The following is a 19,200-nucleotide window of genomic DNA, read 5'->3' as shown; positions in this document are numbered from 1 at the left end:
ACCGGCGTTCATCCTTTCCTAGTCCAGTTCCGCTACATTACTCCCTCCTTCAACGGATTAAAGTCTTCGACCCCGAAGACAAACATGAGACCCTATACCACTTCCGTGGGTATTTACTCGGGCGCCAAATATAATAGGATAGGGAAAATGCAAGGCCAGACCGGGGTTCGAACCCGGGACCTCCGAACACCAGCCGGACGTTCTACTAATTGAGCTACCTGGTCGCCAGCGTTCATCCCAGTCCAGTTCCACTACATTCCTGGTCACGGCACCAAATGCAACAGGAAAGAGAGTAGTGTGCCTCCACCGGGGATCGAACCCGCGACCCTCGGCTTACTGGTGCGCCGTGCTACCGACTGAGTTCAAGGAAAAATTCCCGATAGTCTGAGATAGTATGGTGACCTTATACTCTCTACTTTTATATATTTAGCATTAAAACTCAAGCATTGAAAATTCTAACAATGGAATTCGAGTATAAACAATTTAAATGTAAACCAAGAAGATAGTTATGCTTGACCAGTCATCATTAAAAGAACGTATGAACCCTTCTCTATGCAAGACAGGCACACAGAACAATTATCATATTCAGATCTTCTCTCCTATGTCCAAACAAAATCGAAATGAGAGCAAATAATGTTACGTTGATGTATTACACGTTCCACATACACTCTACAACGTCTGATAGTTCTGTTGAAAGAACGGAGCCGGCGTTAACGATGTATTGGTTATCGACGAATATGAGCTGAAGTGAGCGGTGTCATCGGATGACGAGAAGGATAAATACAGTCTCCTAGAAGGTTGCAATCGCATAGCAACACAAAACCATCACCAATAGGTGCCATCAACCTTAACGACTGAGCATCGTTGATATGGCCACTGGACTCAGATTCATCATGTCTAATATTTAGCTCGTGATCCAAACTCGACTTCTATAATAACTGGTTAGTTGAGATATCAGAGGACTTAACAATAAAACGATAGTTTAATGTGTGTTCCTGTAACGGCCGACATCTGTAACGGGGTGGAGAATGATTTCGTCAGGTGACGTAGATCTTACAATACCTGTATTGTTCTACAGGTAAACAACATCAGGTTAGGCCATCTATTAGCAAGATAACATCAGGTCAATTATTGAAGGTTTTTAAACAAAAGTTTTAACTTTTTGTTAAAAATCGGCATCATAAAATTATGAAGTATTAACGTCATTTAATTTAGACATGACTTTATGTCCAACTCTTCACCTTCTGACAAGTTAACTAGATGTGACCAATTATATTCGCTTGTTTTGAAGCCTTTTCATTTCTTTGTGCCTGTCCTCCTTACACATTTACATTTAGTACGACTCATTCACTGTAATCAATTTATAACAACGGTTGTACATTATGCTGCCTACAGTACCAACAGTCTATATAATCAGGCTCCGTTGTACGCTTGAGAGTATAGCGTCCCACGGCGTGATATAGATCGATACAGTGAAGAGTTTTGGAGACCTTTCCTTCCTGATAGAAAGGACTGTTTTTATTTCAGCGACATTTTCCTTTTCGAATTAGTAGGTTCACACCCGAGTGTATCCAGTGTCTAAGTAACAAGGTGTATAATGTATAAAACAATGTCATTCACCCAGAACGTTACTGCAGCTACGGTAAATGCTCTTAAAACTAGTAACTGAATATTTCTTGCTAAAATCTTAATATCGCGATTGTCTTTTAATACTTATTTGTATGCTGTATGTTGTATGCCGGCTTTCATGCAAAACGAGACTTGTCTGACTTGTAATTACCGAATGAAGGGATACCGCCATAGAAATTGTGTTCAAAGTATTCTGATTATAAACTTTTTGGAGGTCCAGACTTTAAAATCTTTAAATTTTGTTGATTATGATAATTTCATGAATATTTTCCTAGTATTTATATGAAATCGAAATAAGCGAACATTTCCCGTAACCCTATGTATCTCCGTACAGTCAGTCTGGTGTTGGTGTATCACCATCTATCTAGTGTATAACAATGTTAGTCCACTAGACCGTGTCGATCAATACACTACGTCACTGGTCGGGGGTTGCTGTGACAAATAAAGGCGGGAGTTGACATTTGTCACAGCAACATTGGAACTGGTTACATTAAGATGGAACTCTTTGGTGTGGAGAACGGAATAGTGCTCCGGGTACTACACCTGTCGTTCCTTGTACAAGGTAGGTACGAGTAAATGTTTATAATCCTCTGTATGTGTATCGGACTTACATACTATGTGAATGTATACTTTATGTACCAAAATATTAAAAAACAAATTCTACAAAATAACACTTCCGCATCAGATAACTTTAGTTATCGGAAAGAAACACACGGCGTCTATATAAATTATCTTCTTGATTTACATATTACAGAATACTAGGATATTTTGTTTCGTCCACAATATATTTCTCTGTAAATCTCGGCGATATCCTGTATCACACCCGAAATACCCTTGCGAATCCTTTTTCAATCAAACTGCCTCTCCAACAAAACATACACTCACTGGATATCGATCTTTATTGCTCTAAATAATTATAAAAGTGGACAGATGGATTGGAGCTGCTGGTTAAGTTTTTAGTGGTATTAAGCGTTTCACCTTTAGGACTCCCCCCATGGCCTTTCTTTCCGTACAGCCCTCATTGACTTCGGAATAGTGATTTTAAATATAATGAATGTTCCACTTGGATGTGTACAGAAATTGGACTTATATATTATATATATTATGTAAATACAATATAAAGATACTCTGGTCTACAGCCACGGTAGATATAGCGTCACGCTGGTTTATCGAAATTATTTCTTTAATTAAATTTCTATGGTCACATCATCACTGAACCACCAGAACATACTTGGTATATCAAAACTGCACTGTAGAACCTGTGTTTTATGACACCTGACATAAACGGTGCCCCTACAAACCAGGTTCTCTTTACTGACGTACTTCGTAAAAGAATGAAAAATGAACTAAAATGTTCAAATGTGGACAATCAATGAGGTTTCTGTAAATAGCAGTATATTGTGAATGTCGATACATTAAAATTTGATAAACGATACATTTACTTGTATAAAGACTAAATCCACGACTGGAGTATTACCGTTAACACCCTAAACTTAGATATACTTGTAGATAGCCCAGTATTAACACCCTAAACCTAGATACACTTGTAGATAGCCCAGTATTACCGTACAGACATTAACACCCTAAACTTAGATATACTTGTAGATAACCCAGTATTAACACCCTAAACTTAGATATACTTGTAGATAACCCAGTATTACCGTACAGACATTAACACCCTAAACTTAGATACACTTGTAGATAGCCCAGTATTACCGTACAGACATTAACACCCTAAACTTAGATATACTTGTAGATAGCCCAGTATTACCGTACAGACAGTAACACCCTAAACTTAGATACACTTGTAGATAGCCCAGTATTACCGTACAGACAGTAACACCCTAAACCTAGATACACTTGTAGATAGCCCAGTATTACCGTACAGACATTAACACCCTAAACTTAGATATACTTATAGATAGCCCAGTATTACCGTAAAGACGTAAACACCTTAAACTTCGATACACTTGTAGATAACCCAGTATTTGTTTGTAATTCACACCCAGCGTATCTCCTGGTGGTCACTACTAAACACAGCCACTGACCGGAGCATATGTAGGAATAGTTTTGGAGATAAACAGAAAGGTTTAACAAAATGCATCTGTCATTTGAGGATAAACAGTCGATATGTACGAGGAACTGATACTATTGGTTTTAGGGCTGCATAAACTGACTGGTCAGCTTGACAAAACATCACGGTCAATGTAAAAATATATACCCGATTATTATACAATGTAACGATTCCGGCATTCAAACGAACTGTTCAGGATCTCCTAGCATAATAGGTAATAAGCTTCAGGAGCAAGATGTATGTACAACAAACCCCGGTTAATTATCGCCGAGAAAATACCGACATAATTAGCACGGACTCCCATGTTGTAACATGAGAACAGTAAGGTTAAGTTTGATCATATCTGGTAAATAAACAAGTGATATAGAATATGTTTATATATAGAGAGTCATACACTTACACAAACTTTACTCATGGTAATGATGGATATACTTAGGAATTTGGCCTGAGGCCCGGTCAGTAGCCGGACCCTCTGGCTGTTCAAGTAGATGTGATTCTTGACCCCTCGTCCCTGCCGTATCACATAAACATACCTTAAGGTCGTGAATCGTACTTTCTATTAATAGTGAATGGGGACTTAAGGAGTAATACTATCTGAAGTAAGGGTTTATGCTACCTCTATAATTTCAATTTTAGGTAGTATTAATTTCTGAATTAAGGGTTTATGCTACCTCTATAATTTCAATTTTAGGTAGTATTAATTTCTGAATTAAGGGTTTATGCTACCTCTATAATTTCAATTTCAGGTAGTATTAATTTCTGAATTAAGGGTTTATGCTACCTCTATAATTTCAATTTCAGGTAGTATTAATTTCTGAATTAAGGATATATGCTACCTCTATAATTTCAATTTTAGGTAGTATTAATTTCTGAATCAAGGGTTTATGCTATTTCTATAATTTCAATTTTAGGTAGTATTAATTTCTGAATTAAGGATATATGCTACCTCTATAATTTCAATTTCAGGTAGTATTAATTTCTGAATTAAGGGTTTATGCTACCTCTATAATTTCAATTTTAGGTAGTATTAATTTCTGAATTAAGGGTTTATGCTACCTCTATAATTTCAATTTTAGGTAGTATTAATTTCTGAATTAAGGGTTTATGCTACCTCTATAATTTCAATTTTAGGTAGTATTAATTTCTGAATTAAGGGTTTATGCTACCTCTATAATTTCAATTTAGGTAGTATTAATTTCTGAATTAAGGGTTATATGCTACCTCTATAATTTCAATTTTTAGGTAGTATTAATTTCTGAATTAAGGGTTTATGCTACCTCTATAATTTCAATTTTAGGTAGTATTAATTTCTGAATTAAGGATATATGCTACCTCTATAATTTCAATTTTAGGTAGTATTAATTTCTGAATTAAGGGTTTATGCTACCTCTATAATTTCAATTTTAGGTAGTATTAATTTCTGAATTAAGGGTATATGCTACCTCTATAATTTCATTTTTAGGTAGTATTAATTTCTGAATTAAGGGTTTATGCTACCTCTATAATTTCAATTTTAGGTAGTATTAATTTCTGAATTAAGGGTATATGCTACCTCTATAATTTCATTTTTTAGGTAGTATTAATTTCTGAATTAAGGGTTTATGCTACCTCTATAATTTCAATTTTAGGAAGTATTAATTTCTGAATTAAGGGTTTATGCTACCTCTATAATTTCATTTTCTAGGTAGTATTAATTTCTGAATTAAGGGTTTATGCTACCTCTATAATTTCATTTTTTAGGTAGTATTAATTTCTGAATTAAGGGTTTATGCTACCTCTATAATTTCATTTTCTAGGTAGTATTAATTTCTGAATTAAGGGTTTATGCTACCTCTATAATTTCAATTTTAGGTAGTATTAATTTCTGAATTAAGGGTATGTATATGCTACATCTATAATTTCAATTTTAGGTAGTATTAATTTCTGAATTAAGGGTTTATGCTACCTCTATAATTTCAATTTTAGGTAGTATTAATTTCTGAATTAAGGGTATATGCTACCTCTATAATTTCAATTTTAGATAGTATTAATTTCTGAATTAAGGGTATATGCTACATCTATGATTTCAATTTTAGGTAGTATTAATTTCTGAATTAAGGGTATATGCTACCCCTATAATTTCAATTTTAGGTAGTATTAATTTCTGAATCAAGGGTATATGCCACCTCTATAACTTCATTTTTATGTAGTATTGATTTCTGAATTAAGGGTATATGCTTCGAATAGTTTAGTTCTTTTTAGAGACGTATCGTAAAATTTATCTCCGTAAAAATCCAATGTCCATAGTTACAGCCTGCCTGTCGTTTACAGATGTATTTTCATCTGGACATACAATTTATAGATTACGAAGTATTAGTTCACAAAAATGCTAAATGTTGGAAAAGAGACATCGCGTACAGTTTAAGGTTGTCGTGAACGGTATCATTTACGTGCATGCCTTCTGTTTTTATGCATCTCTTATTGAGAGTTTTTGAAGGGAGAAATTAATAAAGTTACAAGAATTTTTTTTACAGCATAAAGAAAAATAAGAATAATATGCTGTTTCATACGGTACGTTCTTGAACTAAGGGACGCATTTTTTGAAATATAGACGTTTTGATGCGCAATTTTACTTTTTATATTATCAATCTGCACCGAGGACTGTTCATTGCTATTGACGGAGACGACTAATAAGAACCCAACTGCCGAGTTATGTATATTTTGTAATAGTTAATTCAATTCAATTCCCGAAACACTAGTCTCGACAGGCGACAGTAATTGTTGTTTCCATTACAATATGTGTAAGTTATATAAAGCGGTTCTTATTGATACCAGATGGCTGGGAATTAATATGAGTCCGATCCAAAAATAATAATAATGTATGTATACGTAAATAAATATTGAATAAAATATTGTCAAACTACCAGGTGGCTCCGTTCAAACAAACCGTCTACAAATGGTCTTAACGTATTGTTCAAAACTGTGACGCCCTGTCAATACACATGTCGTACATGACAGGTGCTCGGATGTAAATTGTCATTCTTCTTACAATCATTTTGTAGCCAAGGGAAGAAAACATAGGTTTGATAAATGTTTTACTGAAATCATACCTACAATAACAGCATGGTTTGGTACCCCTAGGTTTGTTTATTTCTGATATCAGTCCTTTCCTACCTTACGATTGGATTGCCGCCACACGCGGTTACAGTTAATTCAATAATCCAAAGGCAACACGGTGCCACAACAATGTGACAGCGGTTGGACGTATGATAAGTGACATGGCCCTATAACGCCCGTTATCCCTAACACTTGTTTCTCACCAAAATTTTACACGTGACGATGAATTCTAAATGATCTGCACTTATTACAAAACAAAGAATAGACATATGTACGCCGGCCTCAACTCTGAATTGATTATTGTATTGATGGTCGTATGTCTCCAACATTTGAACATAATGTAGCGATTATATTAATTTGATTGTTGATTCTTGACAGAGATACAGTATAGTAAGTACTATATTGAACCTAGAGTAGAATGTTATTGGTTTAAGAACATTTTGGTTGAACGTAGAGAACGGTGTTATTGGTTTGAAAACATTTTGGCTGAACGTAGAGAACGGTGTTATTGGTTTGAGAACATTTTGGCTGAACGTAGAGAACGGTGTTATTGGTTTGAGAACATTTTGGCTGAACGTAGAGAACGGTGTTATTGGTTTGAGAACATTTTGGCTGAACGTAGAGAACGGTGTTATTGGGTTTGAGAACATTTTTCACACTTTCTGATTGACTGAAATAGTTGCAGCTGATTCCCAATAAAAAGTCATAATGACCGACCATACAAACAAAAGCTGGTACCAACTCTAGTTAACTGGGTGTTTCTGAAATAGATTATGAATGACTTCCTCTTGGTATTGTCAGATAATGTCAACAATGTAATTAGAATACAGACCATCGATAACTCTGATTGTTTGAAAATTATCAGATTATTATTTTACGGACTTTAATGTCTTCCTTTTGATTATGTGGCGTATAAAGGATATTAACTATATTATATTCGTCACGGAGTGGTCTTCATCAATTACACGTACAGGTGTTACATGTATTCATTGATTTTAAAAATCAAAACAGTCATTTTATAACAAAACTTGTATAGTGTTTTGATTTCGGTAAATATATGGTTTTATAAACATAAAAATACATCAACAGAGGAAAATTCTTTTTCTCGGGTTAATAAAACCTGGTATCGACCTTACCAAATGACTATAATTGTATAGTACTACTAATCATTGCTATCGTGTATGGTGAGATTTAAATTGAACTTTGACTTTAAAAGTCGTAACTGTGTTATTTACTCAGCTCTATACAGTAAACACACCGTGTCATTTATAAAGAAACCCAATAGTTTGATATGTGTTGATGATATATATTAACTATAATTTCGATACAAATATTTATGGAACAATCACTCTACATTATAGTACAGTAGGACTTAACTTATGTCCGCCATGTTAAATCAGAGGTTTTCCTCTCGTGATTTCTGCTGAATTACACAATATTTATTTCCCGAAGTCTGTAATCACTCTACTTTATATAGACAGGGTACAGGTGTAGAATTATATATATGTAAGCAAAACTTAAAATGCTTAGGCCATACTTTTGATGATCTTTTACACCTTTGGGCTCTAGTAACTTTGTCACTGAAGAACGAAACAACTTTGATATATATATATGTATATACTGTATATAGGGCGATCTCTTAAATGAAAGACAAACGCTCGGCTGTGTCACTGAACAGGATGGTTTTGGTTTATTTTGTTTAACGTCCTATTAACAGCCAGGGTCATTAACTAGACATTTAGGAAAGAAATTAGTATAAGTTTTTAGCTTGTTTTCCAATCCTATATGTATACATGATTTGTATTGTGATGTTGTGTGTAAGAACTTGAGTATTAATAAAGTATTGCTTAAATTAAGAAATTTAAGAATTGGAAAGTTGCTGCGATAGAAAGAAGAAGAAAAGATAATATCTCAAATTTAGTCGCCTCTTACGAATCGTGCAAGCGGGACAGGAGATACCATTCTTACGTTGTATCTTCATGGATATTTGAAACAGAATAAAAATTCCTCCATACGGATCTATTTTTCACAAACAGCACAATTTAGAAAGACAAAAAAGTCCATGCAGACGGTGACTTTATCCTAGTCTGTGGGAAATAATTGATTTACAGCAGCAGAATAAAGACCGAAATAACTGTGTCTATACGTCCCATTGGGAGACAGAAATAGAGAAAGTGGTTCAGTGACCAGGACAGTCGAGGGTTTGTACAGTAGACTAGTTATATAAGCTGTATACGTTAGTTTGTAATACCGACTCCCTTCAATTGAGGACGATTGATACAGCCACTTAGGCGTACATACAAATGTCTATATCCTATGTCATCTAGTCAATCTGACGGTAACAAATTAGTATATATACCAAACAATACCGAGTTTTGTTTGTTGCTACTCTGCATGTAGGATGATTTAAAGCCATATACAAAGACGATAGTTGGAGAGCCCGATAATAAGGCCCGCTGAACCGCACTTCATGTTGATCGTAGTAGACGACTAAAAATGGGCCCTGAAGAGTCGGGGTTTTCTCTCTTGCCTTCTATGTAGGAGACGTTACTGAGACGAAGTAGATCAGCTGGCAATGCCTCAACACTTAGGGTCTTTATCTCTTACTTTCTTTACTGTCTGCTCAATCCTCAGTTTTCATATAACCCTGGCTGTTGATATCTCATTGACATCTATCCTCATATAACCCTGGCTGTTGATATCTCCTGGGGACACCTGTCCTCATATGACCCTGGCTGTTGATATCTCCTTGACACCTATCCTCATATGACCCTGGCTGTTGATATATCATTGACATCTATCCTCATATGACCCTGGCTCTTGATATCTCCTTGACATCTATCCTCATATGACCCTGGCTGTTGATATCTCCTTGACATCTATCCTCATATGACCCTGGCTGTTAATATCTCCTTGACATCCTGTCCTTATATGACCCTGGCTGTTGATATCTCCTTGACACCTATCCTCATTTGACCATGGTTGTTGATATCGCCTGGGGACACCTGTCCTCATATAACCCTGGTTGTTGATATCTCCTTGACATCTATCCTCATATGACCCTGGTTGTTGATATCTCCTGGGGACACCTGTCCTCATATAACTCTGGTTGTTGATGTCTCCTTGACACCCGTCCTCATTTGACCCTGGTTGTTGATATCTCCTGGGGACACCTGTCCTCATATAACCCTGGTTGTTGATGTCTCCTTGACACCCGTCCTCATTTGACCATGGTTGTTGATATCTCCTGGGGACACCTGTCCTCATATAACCCTGGTTGTTGATATCTCCTTGACACCTATCCTCATATGACCCTGGTTGTTGATATCTCCTGGGGACACCTGTCCTCATATAACCCTGGTTGTTGATGTCTCCTTGACATCTATCCACACGTGACCCTTGCTGTTGATGTCTTCTTGACACCCATCATCGTATGACCCTGGCTGTTGATATCTCCTGAACAATCATCATTAACATAAACAAACCTTGTTGACCACTACTTTCTTTTGTTGCGAGACGTCTGGACATTGGCAATGTGGTATGAAAAGGTTTGGTTATCGACCATGGCCAAATATGAATCAAATGAAAACATCGTTTTGTATAAGTATTTTGTTATATTTTAGTGGTTATGTCCCTGTACCGACGGTTAAAAGCACGTGTAGGCATGGTGTGATATTTTGGAGGTTATCTCCCTTTACCGACGGCGGTATTGGGTTATACTTTAGTGGTTATCTCCCTTTTTTCTCCCGCTCGGGAACAAAAGGCCGCAACAGCACTCCTCCAACGGACACGGTTTTGAGAGACGCTCTTTAGTTCGGCCCATGTCATACTGGCTGCCTTCATTTCAGCATCTGTGCTCCTTCGCCAGGTCTGTAAGGGTCTACCAACTTTCTTTCTTCCTTGGGGATTCCAGTCCAATGCTTGCCGAGTGACGTTTGCTGGAGCTTTACGCATTGTGTCGCCAATCAGCCACCAGTTTATTTTCTTGATGCCTTTTCCGACCAGTGATTGTGATCTCTTTCCAGTGTTGATTCTGAGGCCGGTCTTCTTGGCTTCCTCTGAGACTCGCTCTAGCTTTTCTTGTGCATACTGTTTTCTGTTTGGGAGGAGGCTTATGTCGTCTGCAAAATCGAGGTCATCTAGCTGTTTGTTGAATGTCCACTGGATTCCGGTCTTCTGGCCTGCTGAAGACTGACGCATGATCCAGTCTATCACCAACAGAAAAATTGTCGATGACAATAGGCATCCTTGGGGTTCGCCCGTCTGTACATGGAAGGGGTCGGAGAACTAGGCAGGTGGCGTCCTCATACAATTGCTGGATGATAGCGATGTATTGTTGGGGAAAGCCGTAGTGCTGCATCAGTTTACGTCCCTGTCCATGCTGTCAAATTCCTTCTGGAAGTCCACGAAGACGGTGTGCAGGGGGGTATGCCACTCGAGTGACTGCTCAATGACGATTCTCATCGTGGCGATGTGATCCGTGAAGGATCTGTCTTAACGAAGCCTGCCTGTTCGTCTCGCAGGGTCTTGTACAGAGCGATGTTGAGTTTCTCCAAAAGGATTCTCGACAGCACTTTCCTCTTCAGTTTGTGCATAGTGATAGTGATAGTTTCACAGGAAATCCTTTCTTCCAGTCTTCTGGTACTGTTTCTGCCCCCCAGATCTTCACTGACAGTGGGTGCAGCATGTCCGTAGATGCTTGGATATCTGTCTTCAGGGCTTCTGGTGGAATACCGTCTGGTCCTCTTGCCTTACCAGGTTTGAGGGACGTGATGGCATTCATTATCTCCTGCTTCGTTAGCGGGTTAATGTTGATTTCTAGTAGTTACCTTGCCGGGGGTAAGTCAGAGGGTACTGGTGGTGGTGGTCTGGTCAGGATCTCCTTAAAATGTTCTGCCCATCTCGCTCTTTGTGCTTCTTCTCAAGTGATGATCTCGCTTTACCGACGTTTACTGTCATTTGTATGTATTGTGTTATATTTTGGTGGTTATGTCCCTTTACCGACGTTTAATGTCATTTGTATGTATTGTGTTATATTTAAGTGGTTATGTCCCTGTGTCGACGTGTAATGTCATTTGTATGTATTGTGTTATATTTAAGTGGTTATGTCCCTTTACGACGTGTAATGTCATTTGTATGTATTGTGTTATATTTTAGTGGTTATGTCCCTTTACGACGTGTAATGTCATTTGTATGTATTGTGTTATATTTTAGTGGTTATCTCCCTGTGTCGACGTTTAATGTCATTTGTATGTATTGTGTTATATTTTAGTGGTTATGTCCCTTTACCGACGTGTAATGTCATTTGTATGTATTGTGTTATATCTTAGTGGTTATGTCCCTTTACCGACGTTTAATGTCATTTGTATGTATTGTGTTATATTTGAGTGGTTATGTCCCTGTGTCGACGTTTACTGTCATTTGTATGTATTGTGTTATATTTGAGTGGTTATGTCCCTTTACCGACGTGTAATGTCATTAGTATGTATTGTGTTATATTTAGTGGTTATGTCCCTGTGTCGACGTTTACTGTCATTTGTATGTATTGTGTTATATTTGAGTGGTTATGTCCCTTTACCGACGTTTAATGTCATTTGCATGTATTGTAATATATTTTAGTGGTTATCTCCCTTTACGACGTGTACTTTCTTTTGTATGTATTGTGTTATATTTTAGTGGTTATGTCCCCGCATTTATATGTAAACCACGTGCATTCGATCACATGGACAACTTCGTCTTTTGAAGGGGTTAGCTTCTCGATCAGCTAGTGCCTGGAACAAGGGGAACTCTACGGGACACTGTACATCTATAATAAACTGTATACATATAGACTGATGCTGACGACTTCGATCCAGCAGCCACACAGCTAACAACACACTCAATTTTCCGGAAGTCTCTAATTGAGATTTTACAATTTCAAGCCAGATTTATTTAGTTTAAATGTGTGTCACCAAAAGATAATATATGTACAAATAGTAAAAGTAATTAACTTAATTGATATTCCACCGTAACACCAACATACAAATATTGGTTTTAATCTTAACGTGGAGTTGAGTGTCGTACATTTAGTATAGATGTATATTACAGCAATATTGTTACTCAATTAAGTACACAGTTGAACAAGTAGAATTAATACAATGAAACACAAACATATATATATTGCTCTGGTGATCTTTATATTATCGCAAACCGAAGTATTAAACTTCAATGTAAAACCTCTGTTTTTTCTTCACTTATCAAAAGCGAGGGATATACAGAATATATTCAGACTGGTGATTGAAACATTTTCAATATATTCTTAAGGATCTTACCTCGCGTTATTATCTTCCACAACAAGAAGAAAGATTAACATTAAAATTATATCATTTACAGTATAGAGAGGTTACTTACATATGTGGGCGGTGTATTAGTCTATAGTGATACAGTATAGAGAGGTTAATTACATATGTGGGTGGTGTATTAGTCTATAGTGATACAGTATGGAGAGGTTACTTACATATGTGGGCGGTGTATTAGTCTATAGTGATACAGTATGGAGAGGTTACTTACATATGTGGGCGGTGTATTAGTCTATAGTGATACAGTATGGAGAGGTTACTTACATATGTGGGTGGTGTATTAGTCTATAATGATACAGTATAGAGAGGTTACTTACATATGTGGGTGGTGTTTAGTCTATAATGATACAATATAGAGAGGTTACGTACATATGTGGGTGGTGTATTAGTCTATAGTGATACAGTATGGAGAGGTTACTTACATATGTGGGCGGTGTATTAGTCTATAGTGATACAGTATGGAGAGGTTACTTACATATGTGGGTGGTGTATTAGTCCATAGTGATACAGTATGGAGAGGTTACTTACATATGTGGTGGTGTATTAGTCTATAGTGATACAGTATGGAGAGGTTACTTACATATGTGGGTGGTGTATTAGTCTATAGTGATACAGTATGGAGAGGTTACTTACATATGTGGGCGGTGTATTAGTCTATAGTGATACAGTATGGAGAGGTTACTTACATATGTGGGTGGTGTATTAGTCAAATGTGATACAGTATGGAGAGGTTACTTACATATGTGGGTGATGTATTAGTCTATAGTGATACAGTATGGAGAGGTTACTTACATATGTGGGTGGTGTATTAGTCTATAGTGATACAGTATGGAGAGGTTACTTACATATGTGGGTGGTGTATTAGTCTATAGTGATACAGTATGGAGAGGTTACTTACATATGTGGGTGGTGTATTAGTCTATAGTGATACAGTATGGAGAGTTTACTTACATATGTGGGTGGTGTATTAGTCTATAGTGATACAGTATGGAGAGGTTACTTACATATGTGGGTGGTGTATTAGTCTATAGTGATACAGTATGGAGAGTTTACTTACATATGTGGGTGGTGTATTAGTCTATAGTGATACAGTATGGAGAGGTTACTTACATATGTGGGAGGTGTATTAGTCTATAGTGATACAGTATGGAGAGTTTACTTACATATGTGGGTGGTGTATTAGTCTATAGTGATACAGTATGGAGATGTTACTTACATATGTGGGTGGTGTATTAGTCTATAGTGATACAGTATGGAGAGTTTACTTACATATGTGGGTGGTGTATTAGTCTATAGTGATACAGTATGGAGAGTTTACTTACATATGTGGGTGGTGTATTAGTCTATAGTGATACAGTATGGAGAGTTTACTTACATATGTGGGTGGTGTATTAGTCTATAGTGATACAGTATGGAGATGTTACTTACATATGTGGGTGGTGTATTTGTCTATAGTGATACAGTATGGAGAGGTTACTTACATATGTGGGTGGTGTATTAGTCTATAGTGATACAGTATGGAGAGGTTACTTACATATGTGGGCGGTGTATTAGTCTATAGTGATACAGTATGGAGAGGTTACTTACATATGTGGGCGGTGTATTAGTCTATAGTGATACAGTATGGAGAGGTTACTTACATATGTGGGTGGTGTATTAGTCTATAATGATACAGTATAGAGAGGTTACTTACATATGTGGGTGGTGTTTAGTCTATAATGATACAATATAGAGAGGTTACGTACATATGTGGGTTGTGTATTAGTCTATAGTGATACAGTATGGAGAGGTTACTTACATATGTGGTGGTGTATTAGTCTATAGTGATACAGTATGGAGAGGTTACTTACATATGTGGGTGGTGTATTAGTCCATAGTGATACAGTATGGAGAGGTTACTTACATATGTGGTGGTGTATTAGTCTATAGTGATACAGTATGGAGAGGTTACTTACATATGTGGGTGGTGTATTAGTCTATAGTGATACAGTATGGAGAGGTTACTTACATATGTGGGCGGTGTATTGGTCTATAGTGATACAGTATGGAGAGGTTACTTACATATGTGGGTGGTGTATTAGTCAAATGTGATACAGTATGGAGAGGTTACTTACATATGTGGGTGATGTATTAGTCTATAGTGATACAGTATGGAGAGGTTACTTACATATGTTGGTGGTGTATTAGTCTATAGTGATACAGTATGGAGAGGTTACTTACATATGTGGGTGGTGTATTAGTCTATAGTGATACAGTATGGAGAGGTTACTTACATATGTGGGTTGTGTATTAGTCTATAGTGATACAGTATGGAGAGGTTACTTACATATGTGGTGGTGTATTAGTCTATAGTGATACAGTATGGAGAGGTTACTTACATATGTGGGTGGTGTATTAGTCCATAGTGATACAGTATGGAGAGGTTACTTACATATGTGGTGGTGTATTAGTCTATAGTGATACAGTATGGAGAGGTTACTTACATATGTGGGTGGTGTATTAGTCTATAGTGATACAGTATGGAGAGGTTACTTACATATGTGGGCGGTGTATTGGTCTATAGTGATACAGTATGGAGAGGTTACTTACATATGTGGGTGGTGTATTAGTCAAATGTGATACAGTATGGAGAGGTTACTTACATATGTGGGTGATGTATTAGTCTATAGTGATACAGTATGGAGAGGTTACTTACATATGTTGGTGGTGTATTAGTCTATAGTGATACAGTATGGAGAGGTTACTTACATATGTGGGTGGTGTATTAGTCTATAGTGATACAGTATGGAGAGGTTACTTACATATGTGGGTGGTGTATTAGTCTATAGTGATACAGTATGGAGAGTTTACTTACATATGTGGGTGGTGTATTAGTCTATAGTGATACAGTATGGAGAGGTTACTTACATATGTGGGTGGTGTATTAGTCTATAGTGATACAGTATGGAGAGTTTACTTACATATGTGGGTGGTGTATTAGTCTATAGTGATACAGTATGGAGAGGTTACTTACATATGTGGGAGGTGTATTAGTCTATAGTGATACAGTATGGAGAGTTTACTTACATATGTGGGTGGTGTATTAGTCTATAGTGATACAGTATGGAGATGTTACTTACATATGTGGGTGGTGTATTAGTCTATAGTGATACAGTATGGAGAGTTTACTTACATATGTGGGTGGTGTATTAGTCTATAGTGATACAGTATGGAGAGTTTACTTACATATGTGGGTGGTGTATTAGTCTATAGTGATACAGTATGGAGAGTTTACTTACATATGTGGGTGGTGTATTAGTCTATAGTGATACAGTATGGAGATGTTACTTACATATGTGGGTGGTGTATTTGTCTATAGTGATACAGTATGGAGAGGTTACTTACATATGTGGGTGGTGTATTAGTCTATAGTGATACAGTATAGAGAGGTTACTTACATATGTGGGAGGTGTATTAGTCTATAGTGATACAGTATGGAGAGTTTACTTACATATGTGGGTGGTGTATTAGTCTATAGTGATACAGTATGGAGAGGTTACTTACATATGTGGGTGGTGTATTAGTCTAGTGATACAGTATGGAGAGGTTACTTACATATGTGGGTGGTGTATTAGTCTATAGTGATACAGTATGGAGAGTTTACTTACATATGTGGGAGGTGTATTAGTCTATAGTGATACAGTATGGAGAGGTTACTTACATATGTGGGTGGTGTTTAGTCTATAGTGATACAGTATGGAGAGTTTACTTACATTATGTGGGCGGTGTATTAGTCTGTAGTGATACAGTATGGAGAGGTTACTTACATATGTGGGCGGTGTATTAGTCTGTAGTGATACGGTATGGAGAGTTTACTTACATTATGTGGGTGGTGTTAAGTCTATAGTGATACTGTATCTAATTTACGATATGTTGATGGTGTCATATTATCCGGAAGTATTCACCCATTGTACTATTGATAGTAACAGAATTTGTTTACAGTCGGCGTGACTTACCGCCATTGTTACCCTGGTAAATGCACAATGACGCTGACCTTGCGTGCCAAGGTCTATAGACATCAAACGCTGGATATGGAGCTCTGAAGACTTCGTTTCGTTCAAATGATATGATAATATCGTGTTGAAACTGATCCATGACAATAAAATCACTGTAGGATATAGATATTACACGCAATACACAAGTTATAGCGAGCTGTGAATTTACAACGAAAAATGTTAAGATGTTCGCTCTGACCTTGAATAGTTTGCTCATTAACCAAAATACCTGGTATTTGATTGTGTTCGCTAATGTAAACACCATTAACAAAGGTTAGTATTACTCGATACTGTTATAACACCACCAAATGTCTCGTCAGTGATGTAATGGACATCGGGCAACTCAACTATTTCATCCTTCTAGTTCTCGTCAGTGTTGTTATTGATACGTACAACTCGCCTATTTCATCCTTCTATGTCTTGTCAGTAATGCAATGGCTTAGATTACTAATAGATACAATATCAGAGATGACGGAATAAATTCAAAATAGGCGTAAAGAAATGTGAACATCTCCATGGGGAGACACAATTTTCAAAATTGTCAATATTGGACTTTATAACGTCAAACACTGCTAACTGGGCCACTAATGAAGGGATCCTTCAGCATAACTGTGTCATTTTATTTTATTATCTGTTTGTGGACAAGAAAGTCACCAGAATAAATCAGATCTACTCCTTGAAAAACACCATAAGGTATATTTTCTCTCGTCAAACTACGATTCCCGTTCCTTTTGCTTCGTTTGATACAACCTCGCGCTTGGCCTTGATGATTTAAGTTTCCTAAAAGATATATCTTGGTATCGTGTTCCCGAGACTGTGTCCGATAAAGCCATCAGCTATAAAATTCCATAAGTGACGGCGTCCTGCTTACTACTTGCTTTATTTTGACTACTTTCACTGCTTGCGTTTAACTGTAATAGTTTCTATGTTATAAAACTTGTATTATCTGTATTTTGTTGGCAATCAAATATTTTGAAAAGAAATGTAACTAGCTTGGCGTCAGTGAGTAGGTTCTGAGATGACAAATCGTGGGTGAAAGTTTAAAAATATAAGTATGATACGAAACCTAGGACTAGGGATATATTTACACAAGCCCACAAGTAAATAGGTGTGAGAAAATACAGTCTTTTGTGTCTGAACGATGCATACCATTTGTATATTTAATTTTACACCAGTATTAGCTATCAACACGCCATCACCAATATCGTCCCAAACGAACGAGGTGACCTTCACAAAGATCCTGACCCTACAGAATCGGAGTAGTCCCACGTCATATTTCTGTGTGCTATCTTAATAAAATGTCGCTTCAGCCGACCTTCTGTAACACTGACTATGGGAGTGACTCCTAGCTGAGGGAAATTAAAAGATCTCGTAAACTAATACAATATTGAAATGTCAACGGGTATGTATGTAGGAACCATGTAAATAAGTTTCGCCTAAAGTTGCAATATTGGACCAGGTCGACAATGGCAAGCTTTTATTTAATATCTTACACCTATTGTAATAATCTCGATGGGGATCTGTGTTGACTTTCCTTTTCTGAGTATTGAACAACTGTGAATGAAGCGACTGGATACCTCACGATGCATTTTTTTTTTGTATTGACGGAACATGTCCTAAAACAATTTTATTACAAGTGTCGGACTTAAACAAATACTGGTTTGTGTGTACTATATGTACTTACAGGTTTAGGTACAGTAGGGTGTCCAGGTGTTGTTATGCACTAAAAGATCAAATTGTTTTCAACAAGAAAATGTCACCTGGTTCTTCATGATTGCCGTTCTATGCCTTATAAGCAGTAGTATTATTAAAACTAATCAGAGGATCTTATTGTGTTTATGTCATGTAACTATAATCATCATCTACTTGGACTCATTACGATAAGATTACGTTACTTAGATAAGATTCCTTTTTAAATAATGCTTCAGGGCATTATCATAGTCTCATCTAGAATATGCAGCCAGTGTATGGAGTCTGCGAAAAATAAAGACTATTGAATGCGTAGGAAAGGTACAATGAAGAGCCATGG

General features: G+C 36.9%; 1 protein-coding gene across 2 annotated transcripts in view; it reads left to right on the top strand.

Annotated features, from left to right (window-relative positions):
- The first annotated feature begins 2,002 nt into the window (after positions 1-2,002).
- The window catches only part of LOC117342220 (cysteine-rich venom protein ophanin-like), a 50,771-nt gene continuing 33,573 nt past the window's right edge, over positions 2,003-19,200 (top strand). The window contains exon 1 of one of the 2 annotated variants that reach the window (XM_033904274.1): positions 2,003-2,191. In XM_033904274.1, coding sequence (XP_033760165.1) covers positions 2,125-2,191 — 67 coding nt within the window. In that variant the 5' untranslated portion in view covers positions 2,003-2,124. The remainder of the gene's footprint in view (positions 2,192-19,200) is intronic. The other variant, XM_033904273.1, reaches the window with a different exon arrangement.

The sequence above is a fragment of the Pecten maximus genome, chromosome 14 (assembly GCF_902652985.1).
Source record: "Pecten maximus chromosome 14, xPecMax1.1, whole genome shotgun sequence".
Lineage (NCBI taxonomy): Eukaryota > Metazoa > Mollusca > Bivalvia > Pectinida > Pectinidae > Pecten > Pecten maximus.
This window is presented reverse-complemented; position numbering and strand designations above follow the sequence as displayed.